At 38.6% G+C, this 26,030-nt stretch overlaps 1 protein-coding gene across 1 annotated transcript in view; it reads right to left on the bottom strand.

Annotated features, from left to right (window-relative positions):
* Nucleotides 1-1,371: 1,371 nt before the first annotated feature.
* Nucleotides 1,372-26,030, bottom strand: part of rnf175 (ring finger protein 175) — a 53,858-nt gene continuing 29,199 nt past the window's right edge. Inside the window, exons 5-9 of the mRNA XM_020512240.2 lie at nucleotides 17,214-17,321; nucleotides 16,484-16,604; nucleotides 16,251-16,384; nucleotides 5,838-5,939; nucleotides 1,372-2,159 (exon numbers count right to left, since the gene is read on the bottom strand). Of these exons, the coding sequence (XP_020367829.1) occupies nucleotides 2,039-2,159; nucleotides 5,838-5,939; nucleotides 16,251-16,384; nucleotides 16,484-16,604; nucleotides 17,214-17,321 (586 nt within the window). The 3' untranslated portion in view covers nucleotides 1,372-2,038. The remainder of the gene's footprint in view (nucleotides 2,160-5,837; nucleotides 5,940-16,250; nucleotides 16,385-16,483; nucleotides 16,605-17,213; nucleotides 17,322-26,030) is intronic.

The following is a 26,030-nucleotide window of genomic DNA, read 5'->3' as shown; positions in this document are numbered from 1 at the left end:
GTAACAGTAACAGCGTGGGTTCAATTCCCACACTAGCTGAGGTTACCATTAAGAATTCTCACCTGCCAGAGGCATGGAGACCCTCAGGTTAAACCACCAAGTCATCTCACTGCTAATGAGAGCGCAGCTCTACAGTCTGATAGGACTATGGCAACTTTAGCTTTACTCTCCAATTGCCTGGATATGTGCAATTCCAATAATATTAGGAAAGTTCAGCACTATCCAGGATGACGTAGCATGCTTGGTGTGGATTCCATCTGCCACCTTAAACATTAACATTTACACCTCCAAGTCACAGATAACCCTATAATTATACCTTAGTTCTTTCACTGTCACTGGATCAAAAATTCCTGAGCAGAATTAAGGCTAGGGTTGGTGTACCCAGCCCCCAATGAACAGCAGAGATTCAAGAAGGCAGCCCATCACCTCCACCTTTAAGGGTAATTAGAGGTGGGCAATAAATGCAACACCCACATTCCATGAACTAATTTTAAAAATGTCAAGACGAGTCTTCCAAGATTATCGTTCTCCCCTGATATCCTGCTGCCTCATTCATATATGACGATAATTTTGTTGACTGCCCTCATTATCCAAACCGACATGTCCTTACACTTCAAATATTTTTTTTCTAGTTAAACAAACGTGACCAACAAGTTTCAGAATTAAAACAGACACCAAAGGAAATCAGGCAATCTATCAAACCATGGATAAATCAGGGCAGTCTTGTGTACTGACAAACCCCAATGACAGAAACAAAGCAAGTTTTTATTCCCCTCAAATAAAAACAAAGTGCTAGAGAAACTCAGCAAGACTAGCAGCAACCATGGACAAAGAAAAACAGTTATCGTTTCAAGTCTAATAGAACGCTTCTTCGAAATTTTTCTCCCAACTTTGAATTGCTGAAGCCAATTTTCAACTTGCATCTCGCCTATTAAACACAAATAAAACTTGGGTTTACTGCAGGATACAGCATTTAATCATAATTCAAACTTATTGATTAAGTTATCTCTGATTTCCAGGCTCAATGATTAATTTGGTTTACATTATTCACGGCTTAGATAATATTTGTAAATTAATAAAAATGATGCAAATATTGCAGAAGTATTTTTATAAGAGCACATCTAAATGATAAATCTGAAATATTTCTAAATATTATTCATATTCCAAGCTGTAAAGCAGCTTTTGGAATTAAAAATGTTCAGAAAACAGTTGGTTACATTTAGGTTCCAAACCAAATTTCATCCAAGTTATTACTTTTAAACTGCATTAAGATTGATTAAAAAGTCAAGTTTCAGGTGAATAAAATTTCCAGGTACAACCACCAGAAGACTAAGATCAGTGCCTTCAAATTTAAAAAAAAAGTATCTGCATTGTAATTAAAAAAGTTATATTGCATTTATTACCAGAAGAATAACTAAATAAATGACATCTTAGAGAATAAATTTAGATGCAAAAAAATTGCAATTCACTAGGTAAATACAACATTGGTTTTCAATATTAAGTATTTGAAAAATAAATCACTGTGGGGCATGAATAAAATTCTGTTGATTCAAAAAGACATTTACATCATAATTTTTTTTTACAACATTGCTCTTAGTGTTGACATAACAAAAAGTATAAATTTCATTCCACGTTTAATAAGCTATTATATAGAGACATCTAATGGTCAAACTTTCTTTGAAACAATAGTTACAATTTCTAAATCAGTATAATAAGTGACAAATCGACAATGCATCCTTGCTTTAATTTTATTCAACTTTTTTTGTAAGGGACCACAAATTTGTTTGCGAAAGAACTGAGGGTTCCCTTTTACAAAATCTGACATTACTTATTTAAAAATAACGCACATTATTGCACATTAGTTAAGTGACAGCATAATCACCATAATCAGCAATTAATGTACCAAGAAAACATATTGTAGTTATGTAATTCTAGATGACAAATTCAGAGTAAACATTTTCAATAATATAAAATACAGAATATACATAATTTAAAATGATTAAGTTATAATGTACATGCCAAAAAAATTGGTAGGCTCTTATTCTAGGCCTAATATGTAGTTAATCCCTTGTACAACTCCAATAATTACAGGCTGCCATGCAACTAGATAACGCAGCCAATCTAATAGCTGGCCATATAAAACATGTGTGCGCTCCCACCTGAAGTTAAAGAAGTTAAAGAAAACATTTTGCATATGTTTAAAGTAACTTTGGTTAATATTTTAGTGAAATTGTGACAGAACTGCTTTAGTAACTTTTACATTGAGAGTAATTTTTTTGGAGATGTGAGCACTTACTATCAACTAAAAATGAGCAATTAACTCTATTGTACCAGCCATTCATGCTTCTATTTCTACTATTCACATACATCCCAGATAATCAATTTTAAAAGCACAAAATGTTGACAAATCAAAAATGCTCTATGCACAAGACAGTTTTTCTCTCAGATAATCAACTGACGTGGTTCCCAGCTTGTTTTGAAGATACTTCGAAGTCTAATGTTTAAATGGGTATACTTCATTAGTACAGTAATGTCAAAAAACGGTATCTGGCTGCTAACCATTTAATTAAAATTGGTGCAACTTGAGCTAATATTAACATTTTAGTGTCTGCACCTAAATACCATTTTGCAGAAATGTTTAGTCAAAAATGTAATGTTCAGAATTGATATAAAATGCCTTAAAATATACGGGAATTTGGCCACGGATTAGAGACTTCAGAAATGAGAAGTCACTGGAAAAATTAGGACTTCCTTCTGTGGAACAGAAGGGGGAAGAAATAACCTCAGGTTTTCAACATGAGGTTTTCATTGATTAGAAAACCTATTCCTGCTCTCAAATTATGGCTTTAAAATCAACCAAATGTCAATAGCGGAGATGAGAAGTTGTCAGAATCTAAAATGCTTAACCTGAAAATCTGCAGAAAGCAGATTTCATAAATAATTTTAAGAACAGGGTTGAATAGGTACTTAAAGGGAAATTACAGGGTAACAAACAAAAAAAGCAGCAGTGTGGCAGTGGTGCAACAATGCTACAATAACATTTGAGGAAACTGAACGTTGTGCATATGCATGTTAAATGTAAGAATGACTCACTTTAGCAATAGCTAAATAGTGGGAGGTGAGGAAGGTATTCACATATGATAGTACAGAAATTAGTGGAAGATGTAGCTTTAAGAAAACAATGTTAAGTACTGTGGGGCGGATCACATACATATTTAAAATTAATATCCATAATTCAAGACTAAAAAGAACATTGATGGAACTGCAAAGCATTTTACAAACCTGGAACACTTGCACATCTTCTGCTTAGCAGAAAATATAACTTCAAGGAGATGATGATAATATTAAGTAAACAAAAGGAAATCAGAACGGTTAAATCTGCAGTTGAAAGGAGGAAAACAAGATAATAGGGCTCCACTGTCAAAGTCAATTGCTGGGAAATCTTGCTTTAATAGAAAAGCACAGTAAGTACAAAGTAGAACTAAAGCCAAATAATAAGCAACTAATTTTAAATTTTGTACCTAAATGAATTTACAAATAGTAACAACTGCTGCAACATTTGTAATGGATTATATTTCTCTCTTCCATGTAGGAAATAACAGAACCAAATAAATATGTGTACAATCATAGTCATACAGCACAGAAACAGACCCTTCGGTTCAATCAGTCCATGCCAACCATAATCCCAAACTAAACTAGACCCACCTGCCTGCTCCTGGCCCATATCCCTCCAAACCTTTCCTATTCATGTACTTACTCAAATGTCTTTTAAGCGTTGTCAATCTACCCACATCCAACTCTTCCTCAATGTTCATTCCACACATGAACCACCCTCTAAAAAACAAAATTGCCCCTCATGTCTGTTTTAAATCTCTCACCTCAAAATGTCCCCTAGCCTTGAAATTCTTCATCCTAGGGAAAAAGAACTACAATTAACTCTATCTATACCATTCATTATTTTATAAACTTCTATAAGGTTACCCCTCAACCTCCTACATGTTGGAGAATCAAATGGGAATGACAGAAACATAGGGCTCAGGAGGAGTAGATCCTTCGTGCCTGTTCTACTAATCAATAAGATAATGGCTGATTTGGCTGTGGACTTAACTCCACTGTCCACTGTTTTTTATCCCAAAACCCAAGCAAAAAGCAAAACATTTCTTAGCAAACTGGTACTGCTATCAGGATACTTTGAAAAAATTAATTCATTGGATGTGAACATTATTGGTTGAGACAGCACTTATTGCTCATCCCTAGTCCTCCTCAAGGAGGTGGTGATGAGCTGCCTTCTTGACTGTTGCAGCCCATTTGGTTTAGGTACACCCACAGTGCCGTTAGGAAGGGAACTGCAGGATTTTGATCCAGTGAAACTGAGGGAAGTGCAGTATATTTCCAAGCCAGGGTGGCAAGTGTCTTGGAGAGGAAATTGTAGTGTTCCCTACATGTCCCCCTCCAAGCCACTCACCATCCTGACTTGGAAATATATTGCTGTTCCTTCAGTGTTGCTGGGTCAAAGCTCCTAATGGCATTGTAGGTATACCAGGTGTTCTGGCTTTCTCCCACAGACCAAAGATGTGCAGATCAGGTGGATTGGCCATGCTAAATTGCCCATAATATTCAAGGATGTGCAGGCTAGGTAAGTTAGCCATGGAAAATGCAAGGCAAAAGGGATGGGGCGGGTCTGGGTGGGATGTTCTTCAGAGGGTCGGTGAGGACTTGATTAGTCAAAAATGGCCTGCTTCCACACTGTAGGGATTTTGAGATTCTGAGTACCAATAGCCAAAATATACAGATTCATTAGAACCTGAAAGAGAAAATATAGATTAATATTTCAGATGCGAATTAAGATTTTGCATCCAAAATCTGGTCCAGCACTTGTCTCTTAAAGGGGAAATCTGTTTGATGGGAGACAATGGCCTAGTGGTATTATCGCTGGACTGCTAATCCAGCGACCAAGATAACGTTCTGGGTTCAAATCCAGCCATGGCAGATGGTGGAATTTGAATTCAATAAAAAATAGTTGGAACTAAGAATGTAGTGATAACAATGAATCCGTTGCTGATTGTCAGAAAAACCCATTTAGTTCACTAATGCGCTTTAGGGAAGGAAACTACGATCCTTACCTGGTCTGGCCTACATGTGACTCCAGACCCATAGTAATGCAATTGACTCTCAACTGTCCTTTGGGCAATAAATACTCCTAAAAGCAACACCCTCATCTCATGAATCAATAAAGAAAAAAATCTACAGATTTATATGTAAAATATCGCCTGTAATTATATAATTCTCATTACAAGTAATCAAAGAGTTCAAAAGTGGCTTGCTTAGTAATTAACTTGCTTTTGAAGTAACGAAGGCTGATGTGTCTGTGAGATTACAGATCTAAATCAGTTAGTAGAAAAAAAACAGATCCACATTGTATTTTTGCCTATTACAGCTGAAAATGTCATTTATCAAGTTGACAACATTATTCCCAAATATTGAATGAGTTAGGTTGCTAAAAGGGAGTGAAGAGACAGATAACACATATACTTAGGGCATCTTCCATACTCACTTTAAAAACAGCATTTTGAAAACTTTCATGAATGATCCAGGTGTTCTTATTGATCTTATGTAAGCGAATACTAATGAGACGTTCCAATACTACTGTGATGTTTTAAAGCACGTCGTTACTGTATTTTTTGACAAACGCGTGTATGCGCAATTAGATTTGCCTTTCTTGAGCAGGTTTACTAAAATTAAAACCATTGCATAAACTGTAAATAAATTGTGTTGGTAATTACAAGTTACATTAAACGATTCTTCAGAAACTTTATGAACTAAATTTTAAAGGATACGGATTACTCAGCATTCTTTTAAGGTCCACCTTCTCATTACAGTATGGACACGTCTGCTTTTTACCTACAATGCACCAACCACGAATGCAGAATTCATGAAATCTGAATGTTTAGTTAAGTATTTTCTGCTATTTGGACATAACTAAATACCAGTTAGGAATCCTACTTGTGCTAATTCACTGTTTAATTACCAATACCAATGAGCACAGCAAAACACAGTTCTATTACATAATGCACAATTGTTCTAATGATGCAAATGGCTTGCATGCATATATGGTTTTCCAAAATCCTGTTATCAGAAGTAACTACAGGGCAAAGTTTGGGATGCATAACTAACCGAAGACAAATAATTATTTGTGTAAAATTCTGAGTAAGGGTCACCGGACCCGAAACGTTAACTCTGTTTTCTCCTTCACAGATGCTGCCAGACCTGCTGAGCTTTTCCAGCAATTTTGTTTTTGCTCCTGATTTACAGCATCCGCAGTTCTTTTGGTTTTTACACATAATTATTTGACAAACACAGCAGAGTAAACAATTTCTGAAATAGTGGGAGCCATTTGTGAATAATTCATTTTAAAACACAATAATGAATTATCAAAAACTGAATTTTTGGGCAACACGGCAGGTCTGGCTGCATCTCTGGACAGAAAACAGTTAACGTTTCGAGTCCAGTGACCTTTCTTCAGAACTCGTTCTCCAGTCCTCCACTTAAGAAGAGTCACTGGACTCGAAACATTAAATAAAAACCAAAAGAACTGCAGATGCAGCAAATCAAGAACAAAAACAAAGTTGCTGGAAAAGCTAACGGCCACTAACAGTCCCCATTAACAACTCCTCACCCTCCCAGCCTGATCGTTACCAACTCCTTTGTCTGTCCAACTGTCCTTCTCTCTCTTTGGGCTCATTTGTTTTGTTTATTCCCTACCCCACCCACCTCCCTATTTTCTGCATATAAACTGACGTTTTCCCAGCCATCATCAGTTCTGAGGAAGGGTCACTGGACCCGAAACGCTAACTCTGTTTTCTCCTTCACAAATGCTGCCAGACCTGCTGAGCTTTTCCAGCAACTTTGTTTTTGTTCGAAACATTAAATGTTTTCTCTGCACAGATTCTGTCAGACATACTGGGCTTCTCCAGCAATTTTTGTTTTTGTGTCAGGTTTTCAGACTCTGCAATTATTTGTTTTATTTTACAATGTTTTGACCTCCAAACATGGTACAAAGTAAGGTATCCAATCAATCAATCTTTGCAAAACAAGCAATATTTCAACTGTTTACCTGATGCTATCAAAATTTAACTAAATGACACAATAGCAGTTAGCTTAGGACTTGACTGCTGATCCTCAGATTTGAAGTCTAAAATTGATAATAGAATCACAGAATCCCTACAGTGTAGAAACAGGCCCTTTGGCCCAACAAGTCCACACCAACCCTCACAGCATTCCACCCAGGCCCACCCCTCCTAACCCAACTAATCTACACATCCCTGAACACTATGGCCAATCTACCTAGCTTTCACATCTTTGGACCGTGGGAGGAAACCGGAGCACCTGAAAGACACCCACGCAGACACAGGGAGAACGAGCAAACTCCACACAGATAGTCGCCCGAGGGTGGAATCGAACCCAGGTCCCTGGCGCTGTGAGGCAGCAGTGCTAACCACTGAGCCACTGTGCCGCCCCCAAATTTAATATCATTCATTTCCAGAATTCTTTTGAGATCTCTGAAGATGGCTTTTTTCCTTTTGGTATAAGAACTTAACATGGATCTAGTTTATTTTGCTCATTTTCTCCTATCTTCAGCTGTACAAGAAATTGTAGTTAAATATTTATGTGCAAAACTCTACAAACCACCTGTGTAGCATGAAACATGAAGGTAACAAAATAACACATGCAATGGATACAAAGATGGTGAACTCAAAATGGTGTTGAGTAAACATTGCATTACCTACTCTGGGTTCTTTCAAACCAAAAGCAATTTTTAAATTTACCTGTACTACTCACTTCACAATTTAATTCAGACATATGCATTGCAACGTGACGTGTTTCTCTGCTAAAAAAAATGACTGAATAGGTTCAGTCTACCCTTGTTAAGGTTCAAGTTCTCAACAAAGTAACACATGAGCAGGCATAGTTGTCCAAATACAGTTAGTTATTTTTTCATCAAGTCTTAAAGATAGATGAGTTACAATCATTTGGGTATCAAGAATGTTTAGCATTAACTTGGCAGAAGAGGAGATCCAATTTTTCAGAAACTTAAGTGTGCCTCCACAAAAATATACATAAATTTTTATAGGTGCAAATTTGTTTGTATTGTACTGCTACTTTTGGATCAAGACAGTTTCTGATGTGTGCTCACAAAAATATGGCTGGTTTCAGTCTTTTAGCAGGCACAATTTAGCAACTACAATTAAATAAAAAGCTTATGTTAAGGTGCTGAGTCCGCTTGTGTTACGGTGGTAATGTCCCTTCCTCTGGGCCAGGTGACCTGTGTTCAACTACCACTTAAGACCCAAAATGAAATGACCGGTTACTTCACAAAATGAAAATTTGGAAAGCCCATTTAGGAAATAAACTGTTTGAAAAGAATTGGCGTAACTCTAAATGTCAAGAACTTTGCAGAAAAAGCCAACTTCCTTGCACCCATGGAGTATGTATCCTGTACCATGTTAAAAATCCAGATGCTTCTGGCATCCTAGATAACCACAATTGCAAGAACTGTCAGCAACAGTAGCAGCTTGAACTCTGAATTTTGGAGCTTGAGCAGCAGTTTTTATTATTGCAGTACGTCAGCTTCTTGGATAGAATGTTTATAGACACGGTTACCATACAGTTCAAGGACAGTTGGGAAAGGATGGAATGGATAATTGTCAGGTAGTCAAGGAGAATTAAGCAGATAACACTGAAGTCCCTTGAGTACACCTTGCTCTCCAAACACCGCTCCTTCTAAACACTGGTGAGAATAATGGGGAAGGCAGCCAGAGGTACGCTTACAGCACTAATGCTGGCTCAGCTGACACACAGGAAGGGGGAGACATAGCTGGAAACTTTGTTCCAGAAGATGGTCAAAACCCTTTGGGTAGGGCAGTCTGATTCTCTGTGGCATGGGACAGGAGGGTATGACCTTAGTGAAGCAGATATAGGGTAAGAAAATATGTAGGAACTTCAGTCTTTGCAATTATCTAGTAAATTTGAGATGCTTGTCTGTGAGGACGGAGGGTAGTAAGTTCTCTAGGAAGGAGCAGCAGACAGAGCAAAGCACCTTGGTTCAAGACATCTTTCATGCAATGAGTGTAATAAGGAACGTAGAGTAGAAGGGGATAATATAGTGAGGGGGAAGGGGTGGTGTGGTGGGAATAGATATTGTTTTGTGTAGCCATAAACACTTGTACCGAAGGCCACATTGCCTACCCAGTGTCAGGATTTGAGACATCTGCTCAAGTCTGGACAGGAATTGGGTATGGGAGACAGGTGGAGCCAGATGTTATTGTGGTTTATGTAGGTCCTGGTGATATAGGTAAAACTATCAAACAGGTTCTGTTTACACAAAGGATCTAAGCACCAAATTGAAGAGCAGAACCACAATAATAATACGCATTATTACCTAAGCTACATACCATTGGCAGAGAACACAAAATTAGTCAATACATGGTCATACTGGTATGGGAGAAGTGAGTTTCAGTTTGAGAAGCTTTGGAATCAGCACTAATGAAAATAGGGCCTGTATCATTGTGGCAGATTGTACCTAAGCCTTGCTGGGACCAGTGTTCTAGCAAACACTAACTAGAAAAGTAGAAGGGGGTTAAACTAAACAATGGAAGTGAGAGATCAAGCTTGAATGGATGTGGCAAACTAAGGGGTAGAGTCAAACCAGGAGAGCAAATCCAAGAGTTGGAAGCTAGGTAAAGGTAGAGGGGTGCACTATTCATCAAGGTGGCAGTGGTGCAATAGTTAGAGATGACCTAGTTCAGGAAATCATGATGTAGAAATGGTTTGATCAGGAAAAGGAGGGGAAATAAATTGCTACTGACAGTCAGTTGTTCAGCACGGAAACAGATCTTTTGGTCCAACACATCTGGGCTGACCAGATATCCTAAATTGATCTAGTCCCATTTGCCAGCATTTGGCCCATATCTCTCTAAACTCATCCCATTCACATACCCATCCAGATGTCTTTCAAATGTTGTAATTGTACCTGCCTGCACCACCTCCTCTGGCAGCTTGTTGCATACACACACCACCCACTGCATGAAAAAGTAAGCCCCTCAGGTCTCTTTTAAATCTTTCTTTTGTCACCTTAAACCTATGCCCTCTATTTTGGACTCCCCTACCCTAAGAAATAAACCTTAGCTATTCATTCTATCCATGCGTCTCACGATTTTCTAAATCTCTATAGGGTCATCTCCCTTAATAGAAGATTGGCTGGCTAACAAGAAACAAAGAAGACAAAAACAATTTTTTAAGATTGGCAAAGGTAACATGTAGTGTGCCACAGGGATAAGTGCTGGAACCTCAACTGTTTACAATATACATAAATGATTTGGATGAAGAAAATGGAAGGTATGGTTACCAACTTTGCTCTTGGTACAAACATACATAGGTAAGCGAGTTGTGAAGAGGACATAAGGAAACTACAAAAAGGAATGAATAGGTTAAAGGAATGAGAAATGGCACAGCAAACTGAGCAAAATATGAGAATTGTGAACTGTCCATTTTGGCGGGAAGAATGAAAAAAAACATGTTATCTAAATGGTGAGAGATTGCACAGCACTGATATTGAAGAATCTGGGTGTCCTTGTGCATGAATCACAAAAGACTGTTACGCAGGAAGAGCAAGCAATTCAAAAAGATAATAGAATCTTATCATTTATTGCAAAGGGAATTGAATGCACAACTGGGAAATTTACATTTCATTTATATAGGACATTGAAAGGACCCCATCTGGAATACTGTGCACCAGTGTTTCCTCTAACTTTGCTTTCATCGGTGGAGACCTCCAAGGTCTGAGAGAGGTAGCGATTTGAGTCAATACTGCAATCCTCATTAGTTCACCAATTCCCATACGCTGAACTTCGGAGCGGCTGCACGAGTGAACATTGCTGTGCACAGTATTGGTCACCTTATTTAAAAGAAGGATTTAAATTCATTGGGAGAAGTTCAGAGAAGATTGACCAGGCTAATGCCTGGAATGTGTGAGTTGTCTTCAGAGGAAAAGTTGGACAGAGTAGAGCTGCAACCAATGGAGTTCAGAACAGTAAGAGGAGACTTGATTCAAACATAAAGGATCCTGATAAATCTTTACAAGTTAGATGCACAGAGGCTGTTTCCTCCATTGGGAGAGTCTAAAACTAGGGGTCAGTTTCAAATTCAGGGATTGCCCTTTTAAAACAGAGATGAGGTGCAAGTTTTTCTTCCACAGGGTTGTCTCTCTTTCGAATTCTCTTCCTGAAAAGGTGGTGGAAGCAGAGCCCTTGAATATTTTTAAGGCAAAGGTAGATGGAATCTCACTGAGCATGATGTGAAAGGCTCACGGGGTAGGCGGGAAAGGAGATTTGAGTTTATAATCAGGTCAGTCATGTCATACGCAAGCTTGAGAAACCAAATTGCCTACTCCAGCTCCTTGTTCGTATGTTTGTATCTAATTCAGATATAACAAGAATTTAGCTGAAGTAAATAGTGTTTAGTTATTTGAGTTTAGGGGTGGGGTGTGTGAATTAAAAAAAGTATCTCAGGGATTAGCACTGAGGCTCCAAATGTTCTGAGCAGACATGAATAATTTAGAATCCATAACAAATTGGAGAGATTCACCACCGACACTAAGCTAATCAAGTTCAATGAAGCAGAATAAAAGAGGTTAGTTTGAATTGACAAAAGAACAAATCAGCCACTGATAAAGTTCCTCACAGCCAAGTCGAAGATATTGCACACTGGAAAAGTATAAACTTTCTTTCAGAAACTGTCCACTTCTGATTCACAGCATGGCTTTCACTTTTACCTTCACATCTCAAGTGGTCTTTCTACTCCTTTATCTTAATCAGATGTCATCTGCAAGTGTATCCTTCACTGGCAACAGCCTCCCAGCTCCTTCTAACCACACTTTCTTCTGTACCCGCCTCAGAAAAACTGCCCAAGTTACTCATAATTAAACTGCCAAGTTACTCATAATTAAACTTCCAAGTTACTCATAATTAAACTTCCAAGTTGCAAAATTACTTCTGGTTCTTGATTCACTATGATTCATCTGCAGCAACAAAACTACTCAAAAACTTCAACTCCACCTTTAATACCTGTAAGATATTTTGTCAACCATTTTGTTTTCCTTCATGTCACATCCATTTTTGCTTCCAAAAGACCAAGTGGTATAGACATGTGGTAGATTCAGCACAACTACCATAGTCATTCTAGGCCTGACTGAAAACATCAAGAATTCTCAAGCCTTGTTCCCTTTTGTTGAGCTCACCCATTACTAGAGGGCAATCAAAAAGATTAAAATAATCCACCCCTTCTTTACTTCATGATCAACTCTCTGCTAAAGCCCTCCTTTCACTCTCACCTCTGCATGAAGGGTAACCATATTGTTTAATGATTCGTTACCAAGTTCACTGTTCAATGACATTCAGTATCTCTAAAACTGTACTCTTTTCCCCGATCAATTCCCTACAGTCAACATGCCATCCAACAAATTTGCATAGCACAACAAATTTAAATACATAGTTCCACGACAATATCATTGTATCTCATTACAACAACTATGATCACTAAGGAATTGATGGGCATCTTTGGATTACAATTGGGATTATACGTTTGGCTATATCTATTACTCCCCTCCCTTGTCCTTTCCAAGGATGGCAAATCAATCTTTCCCCACCCCTTCTCTCAACCTAAGCTAGCTCCTATATTCCTACTGTTATATTTCTCCAAATTGACTTCACAAACCACTCACTCTGATTTATTGACCACACTCCCACTAAGTTGCTGACCACATAACTTGCATTGTCTGGTCCCCATGCCGGATGACATAGGTAAATAAGTGAAGCAATTTGCTATGTTCTCTGTTATCGTGTTTTTAACCTCCCAAAATCCATGCGGGACAGTGCCTTCCAGAACTGGAAGTCAATGTGTTAGCATGGTGACTGCAGAATCTCCAAGTGGCTGCATGGTTACAGGGAACATTGTCCTTTATTTATTCTCTCTCTGCTACTGAAAACTACCACCATTCAGACTATAAAAACATAGTTAGCCTCTTTCTTCTCTGGTAGCATCCAGTGATATAGTTCAAAACACCATGGCAGCTCTGCAATGAACATGCAGTTATTCAAATAAATATGGATTTAAAAAAAAAATGTTAATGTTAAAAGCCCAAAAATAATACAAAGAACTGCAGATGCTGGAAATATGAAACAAACAGGCTGGGGGCTATTTTCCCTAGAGTGGAGGCTGAGGGGTGACCTTACAGAAGTTTATAAAATCATGAGGAGGCATAGATACGGTGAACAGCCAAGGTCTTTTCCTCAGGATAGTCGAGTCCAAGACTAGAGGGCGTACTATAAGGTGACAGAAGAAAGATTTAAAAGGGACCCAAGGGACAATTTTTTTCCAAAGAGGGTAGTGCATGTATGACAGGTATGATTAAGGAGGATTTAAAGGGATATGGGCCAAATGCTGGCAAATGGGATTACATTAATTTAGGATAGCTGGTCGACATGGACGAGTTGGACCAAGGGTCTGTATCCATGCTGTACAACTCTATGATTCTATAAAAACCTAAATTGCTGGAAAAACTCATCAGATCTGGTAGCATCTGTGGAAAGAAAGCAGAGTTAATGCTTTGAGTCCAGTGGCCCTTCTTCAGAACTTCAAAACACTTCTGAATAAGGTCAGAAAAGGGGATGTTTGCTGATGATTGTACAATGTTCAGCACCATTTGCGACTCCTCCGATACTGAAGCAGTTCATGTTCAAATTCAACATGAGCTGGACAATACCCAGGCTTGGGCTGAAAAGTGGCAAGCAACATATGCACCACACAAATGCCAGGCAGTGACCATCTCCAATAAGAGGCAATCGAACCATCACCCTTTGACATTCAATGGTGTTACCATCACTGAATCCCAGCTATCAATATGATGGAGGTTAATATTGACCAGAAACTCATAAATGTAGTGACGACAAGAGCTATTCACAGTCTAGGAACACTGCAGCAAGCAACTCACCACCTGACTCCCCAAACCTTGCTCACCATCTACAAGTCAGGAAGGTGATGGAATATACCCCACTTGCCCGGATGACTGCAGCTCCAAAACTCAAGAAACTTGACATCATCCAGGACAAAGTAGTCCACTTGATTGACACCACACCCACAAACATCCACTCCATCCTCTACCAATTCTCAGTAGCAGCAGTATTTTCTGTCTACAAGATGCACCTGCTGAAATTCACCAAAGATCCTTCTAAACCCACAACCACTTCCATCTAGAAGGACAAGAACAGCAGAATATAGGTGGCTACACAGTAGTGCATTGGAATAGTCAAACCTAGAGGTCACAAAGGTATGATGAGCTGAGGTAGAAATTGACTTAGGAGATATTATTGAAATAGAAATTTGTTTTAGTTTTCCTCAACATTAAGTATGACATTAAGATTGTGAACAGTCCTATTTAAATTTGAGGAAGATATCAGAACAGTCAGGTTGTTAGATAAAACTTTGTAGTGAGGACTAAAGACAACAACTTCCCAACATTTAATTGAAGTAAGTTTCTGTTCAAACAGGTCCTAGATAACAGACAATAAATCTGAAAATTTGGAGAACAATGAAGAAATCGAGTGGTGGTAAAGTAGAGCTGAGTCTTATCAGTATATGTATGAAAGTAGGTGCTGTTTACAGATTGTGTCACCGAACATAGCATGTAAATGAGAAATAGGAGTGGGCCAAGGATACCCCCTTGAAGAACGTCACACCAACACTTAGCAGCAATGTAATAAGCTATAATTCTCTAAGTTGATAGATAAAGATGGAGGATTACTGATGGAGAATGGTGTAATCAGCTGCGTCATGTTAGGTAACATGGGTAAGAGTTGTTTCTGTGCCGTGATAAATGTGCAAACCTGACTGGGGAGATTCAAACATGTATATGAATTTGGGAAGCAACACCACTTTCAACGACTTTGGAGTGGAAAGTAAGGTTGGCAGGGCAAAGGTTTGCATGGTCAGTGAGGGTCAAAGACTGGTTTGTTGAGAAGATTGGTGATAACAGCAGATTTGAAGGAGAGAGGCCTGCAAACAAAGTAGCTTCTTAAGCAGGTCAAAGGCCAGGTATTCTGTAGGGAGTGATTTAACCTTCTGATCAACATACTTTCCACTTTGTTTTTGAAAAGCGCTGTGATTTGCTGGTGTGCATGGCTCCATTAAAACGTTGTGTGGTATAATCATTTAAAGGAGTCAACTTGTGTGCAACCTCCCATGGGAATGTCCGAGTTGTGCACGACTCAAAGTCTTTCTACCATTTACCAAAGCAGAGGTCAAGACTATGATAACTGCCAGTGTGGGTCTGTTTTACTGAACTTTTATTTCTGAATGCTGGACCTTATTTCTCTAATCATCTAAGATCTAACTATATTTACTATCTTCATAATCGGTCGACCATCTATGTTGTGTGTACCTTCTACAAGATGCACTGCAATAACTCGCCAGTAATTCTTTGGCAGCACCTTCAAAACATGCAAGTCCTACCACCTAGAAGGTCATGGGTAGCACTCCCTTTCACTTGGATACATCAGCATTTTTTTATCATTATTGAGTCAAGGTTTTCAAATTCCTGACCCAGCAACAACTCATTACCACTGTCTCTAGAACACTGAAGGATGGACAATAAATGCTGGCCTTGCCAGTGATGCCCACATTCCAGAAATTAATAAAAGAAAATGTAAATCCTTTGGACTTATAATGTACCAAATGTACTAAAACTGCAGCGAGTTTAAAGTTTCCTTTAAAAGCTTCCAGGCTGTCATGTGGATGGCCTGGTAACTTCAAAATTAATTTCCTGCTTTTATTTTTTAGTTACCGGAAAATCCAAGCTGTTCCAAATTCTTATGATATAAAAATTAACAACGCATGTGCAGAGCTCTTTAGATTATGCTGCCTGTACTATGTATAAAGACTCATCACACTTGAAGACCACTAACTCTATTAAAAAGGCACCTTTAGTGACTTAGTATCTAAGTTGGACATGGGCCAATATGCTCTATAAATATAGTTGAACTGTATAGTGAATAAAATCACCAGAAATAAATAAGTACTGCAGCTATTTATAACATGTACATTTTAATCTAGTGGCCACCACACATTTCTTTCCCCTAAAACGTTAAACTGAAATGCTGATTAAATTATTTCTGGTAATGGCACCTGACAAAGGATACACATGACTACATGAGAGGCGGTACGTATCTTCTAAGATTCCTTCTTCACTGATGTCCACAAATATTTTCTGACCACACACGGCGCAAATGTCATCAGAGAGATTCCTGGATGGCATGCTACCAAAATTATAGAACTGTACATGGAAAAACAATAACGTTTATTATGGAGCAAAATATGAAATTGATTTTGTTTTAAAAAGAGATAGCTTCCTTGCTATGCAATTATTACTTACTCCAATTGTGGAGGCCATATAGTCAGAGCAAATCTCTGCAAAATCTCTTCCCATGACCCCGTAATACAAGCCATAGAACAGCAAAATTACACCAAAATCCATGGAGTCTTCTGTCTTTATTCTATGTTCAATGAAAAAGAAAATTGAACCATCAGCTTTTCAGCTCCAGTGGTTGCTGCTCAAATGACAGTGCTCCTTGTTAGATAATGTATCAGAAACAATGTACCCTGACCTGAATTTTAAACTCACCTAAGACAAAAAAAAAAATCACTTGCTCCATTCCATGCTCTGCCCTATAATTTTCACAAAACATCCTTGACTGCTTTTCTTTAAAGTCAATAAATGCTGAAGTACTAAAGCCGCAAGTTTCCTAATACTCTGCATCTATTTATAGGGGCATACAATAATTCCAAAATCTTAAGTTACAGAAAATATGTTTGGTGACATACAACTTGTTTGCTTCTATTAAGAATTTATAGCTTCTGCACCGCCAAAGCTGGACAATGAATGAGAAACCACATCAAAAAGCATCTGCCACAAGTACAGAGTACTACAATTTGATTAGAAAGAAAAACTGAAGTTGATTCACTCAAAAGAAACCTCACGAAACAATCAACGCTTCAATAAATCCTTTGGTTGAAACATGGGTAAACGTTAATCACTATATTTTGCATTTATGAACAAAGGCACCATTTTAAGTAGTTAATAAAGCATCCCAAAAATACCATACCTGAAGAATAAATTGAAGCCAAACATTGTAAACATTACCGCCAAATATCCCACAATGCCCACTGCATAACTTATTTTGTAGATGAGAAGAAACCATTTGTAGACCATCCTGTTGATTTAATATATAAGGAAGATTCATGAGCAAGTCTTTTACATTTTAATTTTGACTAACAAAAAACAGGCATGAACTTTACAAAGATCTGAACCTTTTAATTTGTGAAAAATCTTAAAGCATTTACAATTTGCACAATGAAACTACAATGATGAAACAATTATAAAAGCTAGTCAAGAAAAATGGCAGGAATTTATATGGTGTACAGGAGTTTAAAAACAAGCAGCAACAGTGATGATTTAATGCACAATGAAGATCATCAGGATACAAGGTAATTACTACAAATTTGTAATCAAATAGTTCAGTGACAAATGTTTAATAGTTATTTACTGTCAATGGAACTGACAACCAAAATAAAACAACCCAAATAAATAGAACTTGTTAAAGGAAAAAAGGGAGGGGGTGGAGAAAACTTACATTTATATCGCATTCACAAATTCAGATGTGTCGGAGCAGATAATAGGTGCAGAATTGCTTTCGACGTGATTGTAAAATATGAAATGTGCTATGATTGGGGCTGGAGGAGTGAACTCACTCCTTAGTCCAGGGGTTGCCAACATGAATGACAGCTATTTCTGATTAATGAAAAGTATCACAATGTACTCAAATATATATGCGGAATATATGAATTGGTAGGGTACATATTCAGTTATTACTGTTGAATTGCAAAAATATATTTAAAATGAAGGAAAATTGGCAAATATCCTTATTTCAGAGTGAAAGTTGATGGTGCACACTGTCCACAGTTGATGCAGTGTGTAACTGTGATGAAGTCAGTGAGATGCTTGTCAGTCAGGTGGGTTCAAAATTTTGATTCAAGGAATTTCAAGCTGGAAGAGGCAAATTTTCAAAGCTAGAAAGAACCAAATAAGGAAGCCACTTCCACAGTTGCTTTGCGGACTTTTCAGTATCCATGAAACTCCTTAAATTTGTGCCGGATTGTTTCAATTCCAACTGAATGTCCTTTTGAAGGTTGACAATCTCAATTTCTAAGTGATACAATCGAGGTTATACAGCATATTAACTGATTCAGAAATGTCACTTACAGAGAAGACTCAGTGAACACTACCTTCAGAGTATCTAAATCCCTAAATGTTCAGGTGACAAAATATATATAACATCGGTTCAACCTCCAAAGATGGACTTTGTCTAACTATTGCTTGGGTTGTTACTCATGAAGAAGAACAAACACGAACTTTTTCCCATAACTGCTATTTTTTCTTGATTTCACTTGGCCTTTTTATTACAGCTGAAGCAGCTACAATTTTCGCTGTTGCCCATTTCCTCCTTATAAGTAGAGTCAACTCTCTATGGGTAAACTCTTGAATATAGTTATCATTCCAGACATTAGGTTACACACTTGGTGCACCTGATATAGAAAGGTAGGTGTGCTAATGCTAATACCATTTATGAAAAATTTGTCATTCATGTTATTCTACTGGAAAAGTCATATCTTTCCCAGCAAAATCTTGAATGGCTCCTACATCTCCAAGTATAGCTACAGGTTCACTTGCTACACTTCACGAATGAGTTACATTTCTTCTGGGCAAGAATTCCCTGTAACTCCCAGGCACCTTGTTAATTTCCTTGCACTGAGAGCAGTGTTTATATTTGCTCTCTCAGCTGCAGTCAGAGCCACAGCTTAGTCTGCAGTACTCTCATGCAGGGCTCCTTTCTTCATACTGATCTTGCATACGCTAAAACCGACACTTTCCAGCAATGTGCAAAAAGGTGCCCACCTTGTGACAATACAAATGCTTAAGGCCTTTGGATGTCAGTTCCACCTTCATCTTTCTGGCCTGAGGATGAGGTCCTGTGGCCTTCCCAGCATTTCTGTTTCATCCCTGGCTACTTGTCTTCCTTTCACCTTCCCACCTTCCATCTTTTTCAGGTTTATAAGCTGACAAAAAATCTTGGATTTTTGGACCAGCTCATAATAGTCAGCCATTTTGTTGCCTACCTTACAGTTGCAAAATTCTGTTTTTATGGGTTTTGAGGATTCTTACTAATGTAGGGATTGAATTTTTACATTCTTTTTGGAGAATTACTTTGTTAGGGGGCTCAAATGTAGTCTCTAAATTTAACAACTTCATCCAATAGCTTTCTTGCTTTACCCTCTCAAATACCATAGAAGTCTGCCCAGGCTGCTACTGCATATTCCTAAATTTCTGCCTGTAAGCCTCTGGAAACAACTTAGAGTCATATAGTTGTACAGCACAGAAACAGACCCTCAGTCCAACTCATCCATGCCAACCAGATATCCTAAATTAATCTAGTCCCATTTGCCAGCATTTGGCCCATATCCATCTAAACCCTTCCTAATCGTATACCCATCCAGATGCCTTTCAAATGTTGTAATTGTATCTTCCTCTACCACTTCCTCTGGCAGCTCATTCCATTCATGCACCACCCTCTGCGTGAAAAAGTTGCGCCTCCAATCCCTGTTAAATCTTTCCCTTCTCACCTTAAACCTATGGCCTCTAGTTTTGGACTCCCCTACCTGGAGAAAGAGACCTTGGCTGTTCACTCTATCTATGCCCCTCATGATTTTAAAAACCTCTATTAGGTCACTCCTCAGTCTCCGGCACTCCATGGAAAATAGCCCCAACCTATTCAGTTTCCCCCTGTAGCTCAAACCCTCCAACTCCAACATCTTTGTTAATCTTTTCTGAACTCTTTCAAGTTACACAACATTTTTCCCGTATCAGGGAGACCAGAATTAAATGCAGTATTCCAAAAGTGGCCTAAACCATTGTCCTGTATAGCCACGACATAACAGTCCAACTCCTATACTCAAATACACTGACCAGTAATGGCAAGTGTACAAAATACCTTCTTCACTACCTTGTCTACTTGTGACTCCACTTTCAAGGAGTGACGAACCTGCATCCCAAGGTCTCTTTGTTCGGCAACACTTCCCAGGACTCTACCATTTACTGTATAAAACCTGCCCTGATTTGTGTTACCAAAATGCATCACCTCACATTTACCTAAATTAAGCTTGTAGGCATCTTGTATAGCCTTTCATGTCACCTCAATCTATAAAACCCTTCTTAGCAAGAATGGCATAAACTTTTTCAGCATCACCATCAGGCTGCTTGGCATGAGTAATGGCTAGTTTTCTTCTGGCCACCTCATCTGTTTTGATAGTTTAACAAAGTAAATACAAAATGTACACACACCTCACCTCACTCTCCAACTCACTCGCTGCAGAACAAAAAAAAATTAAAACAAAAATAAAAAAAAAAGATTTCTCTGCAGAAATTGGCTTTTTGAAAAATTCTAGCTAACTGTTTATTTTTGAAGATAAAGGTATCAAGTGTAGGATGTACTGAAGTTTGTTGCTGTGACCTTTTGCACAAGTGGTTACATCACTAATCATGCACAGTTGTTTTAGAAGTCTTTCAGACATTTTGTTCAGGAAATCTTGCGATGTATTGTTGAATTCCTCTTTCGAAAGAACAAATAGGCTTCACCTATTTATTTTCAGAAATGGAGATCAGCTGGGCAGCTTGCATCAGCCTTCCTCCAACTTGGTTTATTCTTTTTAGGCTTCACTGACTCAGCTGCTTCTTAACTGGCTTCCCTCCAATTCAGCCACTTCTTAGCGAGCTTTTCTCCAATGAACCAGATTAAACAGGACCCTCACCAAGCCAGTCACTATTCAAAACAATTCCAGTTGGAAAGCAGTAATCATCTGCCATATGATTTCTTGGACAGATTGTTTAAATATCACCATTGTCCACTGTAAATTTCCAATGAACTCTTTTAAAGAAACTACTTCAGGTACGTCCATGAAACTTGAAATAAATTCCTTTTCCACAACCCTTTAAACGTTAAATTCTCTAAGCAATAGTAAATATTATAAAAAGTGAAAAACAGTTTAAGAACAGCAAGGTCTTACAAAAACGATGAGATAATATTTGAAAACTCCCCTACTTTTCTTCAAACACTGTCATGAAAATCTAATAGATTACATGAAAGGCCAGCCAGAGCTGAGACTTAGCATCTCAGATGAAACATGGTACCCTCTTAAAGTGCAGCACTCCCTTGGTGCAACATTAAAATGCCACCTTGATTGGGATGCTTAACTCCTGGGTTGGGGCTTGAGCATCTGACTTTAAAGACAAGAGTGCTGCCAACTGAACTGTGACTGAAGCAAGGAGATGACCAAATTTTAATTATAAAAGTTATTCTCAACAAGTACACCATGCTGCTGGAGTGCTGCTTTGGGCTCACAAATTAAAAATAAATGAAGTTTACCTTTTCAACAGTTTAAACTGCTCTTAATTTGACATCACTCCAGATTCCCGTATATAGAAACAAATTAAAATACTGAGAGGGATCATGCATATTGCACTTACCAACTGCATTACCTAAAAACTTGACATAATAACATCTCAAGTTCACAGGAGCAATTATCACACAAAGTTTGACACTAAACTATAAAGGACGTATAAGAACAAATGAACAAAAGCTGGTTGAAGGAAGTAGATTTCAATGAGTGTCTTAAAGGAGGAGGGAAGGGCAGAGAGGCAGTTTTTGAGCTTATGAGCTATGTAGTTGATGGCATGGCTGCTAATGGTGAAGCAATGAAAATCGGGGGGATGAGCAAGGACTTATATCTAGAGGAAAGCAGAGATTATTGTGGGTTGCAGGGCTGAAGGTGTTGTTAGTTAGGGAGGGACAAGGAGTATCTGAAAACAAGCAAATTTGGAATGATCATCATCATTAATGATGTAAATAAAATCATTGCTTATTGAAAGCATCACTAGACTTGAAACATCAACTCTTTCTCCACAATTGCTGCCAGATCTGTTAAGTTTCTCCAGCAGTTTCTGTTTTTGTTTCTTTCAGAAATCCAACATCCAATTTTTTTGTTTTATTACTTATTGAAATTTAGGAAGTCACGTGCTAGTCAATGCTCATTGCGCGCTTCCCCCAAACAATCCACAGGCTTGAGGTACAATGTGTTGGCTTTCTTCATTTAAATAACATCTTCACAAGTAACATATATATCTTGCATCAATCTTTATTGAGTGAAATCAAGATTTCAAATTCTGTGGCTGTGTTCTTAAACTTCTGTAGTTAACGGGATCTGGCTGACACTTTACCAGTGATAAATAGATGAAAAAATGCAATTCAATGAAATATCAAAAAAATTAAGGAAAAAAATTACACAAAAGAAAACAATGAATCTAGTTTTCCTAAAATATCCTAAACATGAAGTTTCATTGTTAGAATGTTGCATTCATATTAGACAGCAATTAGCAGTCAACAACCAGGTTGTTCATCCTTGGCTTACAGAAAATCTGCCTACAAAAGATTCAGGGATCTCCAAGACAGGGATTACCATTTGCCTGATGGTATTTAAATCAGGCACAAAGTCATGGGATTTCCAGGTGTCCAGCAACAGTGATCTCAGTATGGAATGAAGGAGCTAATCACATTAAAATTCTATTCACTGATAGTAAATTAGGAAATTATAGCACTAATTATCCTTCTATTTTAATTTAAATGCTGAGTAAGTGGAACAAATAAATTGAATGAATTAAGATAAAAGCCAACTTAAAAGGAATACTAATTGGAAATGTAATATTTGACACAATATGATCTTTTCCTGATCAGTGAGGATGTTTATCAACAATTATGAAATTGTTTCATCCAACAAGGTGTAACTTTTTCATGGATATTTACAATGAGATGGTGTAAAAGTAGAAACTTTAGCCAATTTGCTGATTGTTCAAGGACTACACAACAGTGATGGTTAACAATGCATACTAAGGAGAATAGGACAATTCCTGATAGCAACTCCTGGATTTTTACGTTATTCTGCACATTTGCAGACACCAGAACCTGTTGTCCATATTGGAGAAGTAATGATGCAGAACGCTGACATTTCCATGTCCACAGCATCTGCAAAATCCAGGCCACTGTTTCTGGATCATTTGTAGAATTGTGCAAGGCTGTTTCATTTCACATCAATTCAAAACAGTTGTTTTCAAAGGCTTCTCCAAACACACTTCATCATCAGTACCTCGAACCTCAAGTTCTACTACTCTCATTCACCTCAAAACTAACCCCTACAATTCAAGCGCCTCTTCTGGCTGTGGATACACCTTTTGCACTCTGTTCATTAGCACTGTGCCTCCACCAAATGCCTGTAACTGCAAATGCCCTATACTTAAATTCTGTCCCTGAATCCTCCTTAAAATTCATAGCCTTGAACAACATTTTGATTTTCCATCTTATTACATGCGGCTTTGGTCCAGCTTCACCTTTTCATTACACATCTGCAAACAGCCTTCACTATTTTTATATGTTAAATACACTATACTAATGTTTGCTGTACAGTGAATCTAAAAATCAGGTCTCCTAAAATATATTAATTAGAAAAATAAAAGATATACAAGAATGTACTTTTTTTTAAACATAGGAGTACAATTGGCCAAACTGCAGTGGGAGTCATTAAATGTTCTTGCTCGATGGCCAATTTTTCTGCCATGTTCTTGAGTCATGGCAACCAGATTTTTCATGCTTTTCTTCCCTGCTATCCTGTAGTACTTACACCTTCTCTGGACTCAATGTTTGTTTCTGTAATTAGATTATCACTTCAATTTGACCTGCATCATAATGACTTTGCCCTTTAATCACCCATGCCTCAGCCCTCACCATATCATAAATCTCTTCTGTCGATTTTTGGCGTATCCCTCCCTTCTCTCTCCGGTTTTCTAATTGCTTGAAAGCTGTTTATTCCCAAAATCTTTCAAATCTTATGAAATGTGATTTACGAGAATATCAACTCTCTAGAGATGCTGCTTTACATACTGTTTCCAGCATGTTTTCATTTTATTTCAAATGCCCAGCGTCCATAGAATTTTGCTTTCATTTCTTAAAAATTATTCATTTTGTGGAATGTGTGCGTCGCTGGCTGGCCAGCATTTCTTGCCCAAGCCTAGCTGCCCTTGAGAAGGTGGTGGTGAGCTGCCTTGAACTGCTGCAGTCCTCCTGCTGTGGGTTGACCCACAACGTTATTAGGGAGGAAATTCCAGCATTTTGACCCAGCGACAGTGAAGAAATGGCGATGTATTTCCAAGTCAGGATGGTGAGTGACTTGGAGAGAAACTTGGAGGTGGTGGTGTTTCCATATATCTGCTGCCCTTGTCCTTCTAGATGGAAGTGGTCGTGGGTTTGGAAGGTGCTGTCTGAGGATCTTTGGTGAATTTCTGCAGTGCATCTCGTAGATAGTACACACTGCTGCTACTGAGCGTCGGTGGTGGAGGGAGTGAATGCTTGTGGGTGTAATGCCAATCATATGGCTGCTTTGTCTTGGATGCCGTCAAGCTTTTTGACTGTTGTTGGGGCTGCACTCATCCAGGCAAGTGGAAAGTATTCCATCACACTCCTGACTTGTGCCTTGTAGATGGTGAACAGGCTTTGAGGAGTCAGGAGATGAGTTACTCGCCACAGTATTCTCAGCTTCTGGCCTGCTCTCGTAGCCACTGTGATAATGTGGTGAGTCTGGCTGAGTTTCTGGACAATGATAACCCCCAGGGTGTTGATAATGGGGGAGTCAATGATGGTAACACCACTGAATGTCAAGGGGCAGTGGTTAGATTGTCTCTTATTGGTGATGGTCATAGCCTGGCATTTGTGTGGCACGAATGTCACTTGCCACTTGTCAGCCCAAGCCTGGATATTGTCCAGATCTTGTTGCATGTGAAGATCTGATCTGTTGGTTGTAGGATTGCTTAGCTCTATCACTTGCTGCTTTCACTGTTTGGTATGCAAGGAGTCAAGTTTGGTGGCTTCACCAGGTTAATAGAACATAGAACATAGAACATTACAGCACAGTACAGGCCCTTCGGCCCTCGATGTTGCGCCGACCTGTGAAACCAATCTGAAGCCCATCTAACCTAAACTATTCCATTATCATCCATATGTTTATCCAATGACCATTTAAATGCCCTTAAAGTGGGCGAGTCTACTATTTTTGCAGGCAGGGCATTCCACGCCCTTACTACTCTCTGAGTAAAGAACCTACCTCTGACATCTGTCCTATATCTATCACCCCTCAATTTAAAGCTATGTCCCCTCGTGCTAGCCATCACCATCCGAGGAAAAAGGCTCCCACTGTCCACCCTATCTAATCCTCTGATCATCTTGTATGTCTCTATCAAGTCACCTCTTAACCTTCTTCTCTCTAACGAAAACAGCCTCAAGACCCTCAGCCTTTCCTCATTAAGACCTTCCCTCCATACCAGGCAACATCCTGGTAAATCTCCTCTGCAGCCTTTCCAATGCTTCCACATCCTTCCTATAATGCGGTGACCAGAACTGTACGCAATACTCCAAGTGCGGCCGCACCAGAGTTTTGTACAGCTGCAACATGACCTCATGGCTCCGAAACTCAATCCCTCTACCAATAAAACCTAACATACTGTACGCCTTCTTAACAACGCTATCAACCTGGGTGGCAACTTTCAGTGATCTATGCACATGGACACCGAGATCTTTCTGCTCATCCACACTACCAAGAATCTTACCATTAGCCCAGTACTCTGTATTCCTGTTACTCCTTCCAAAGTGAATCACCTCACACTTTTCCGCATTAAACTCCATTTGCCACCTCTCAGCCCAGCTCTGCAGCTTATCTATGTCCCTCTGTAACCTGCAACATCCTTCCGCACTATCCACAACTCCACC

This window comes from Rhincodon typus, chromosome 1 (assembly GCF_021869965.1).
Source record: "Rhincodon typus isolate 14 chromosome 1, sRhiTyp1.1, whole genome shotgun sequence".
NCBI lineage: Eukaryota > Metazoa > Chordata > Chondrichthyes > Orectolobiformes > Rhincodontidae > Rhincodon > Rhincodon typus.
Note: the sequence above shows the minus strand (reverse complement) of the source record. Positions and strands in the feature narration are given on the sequence as shown.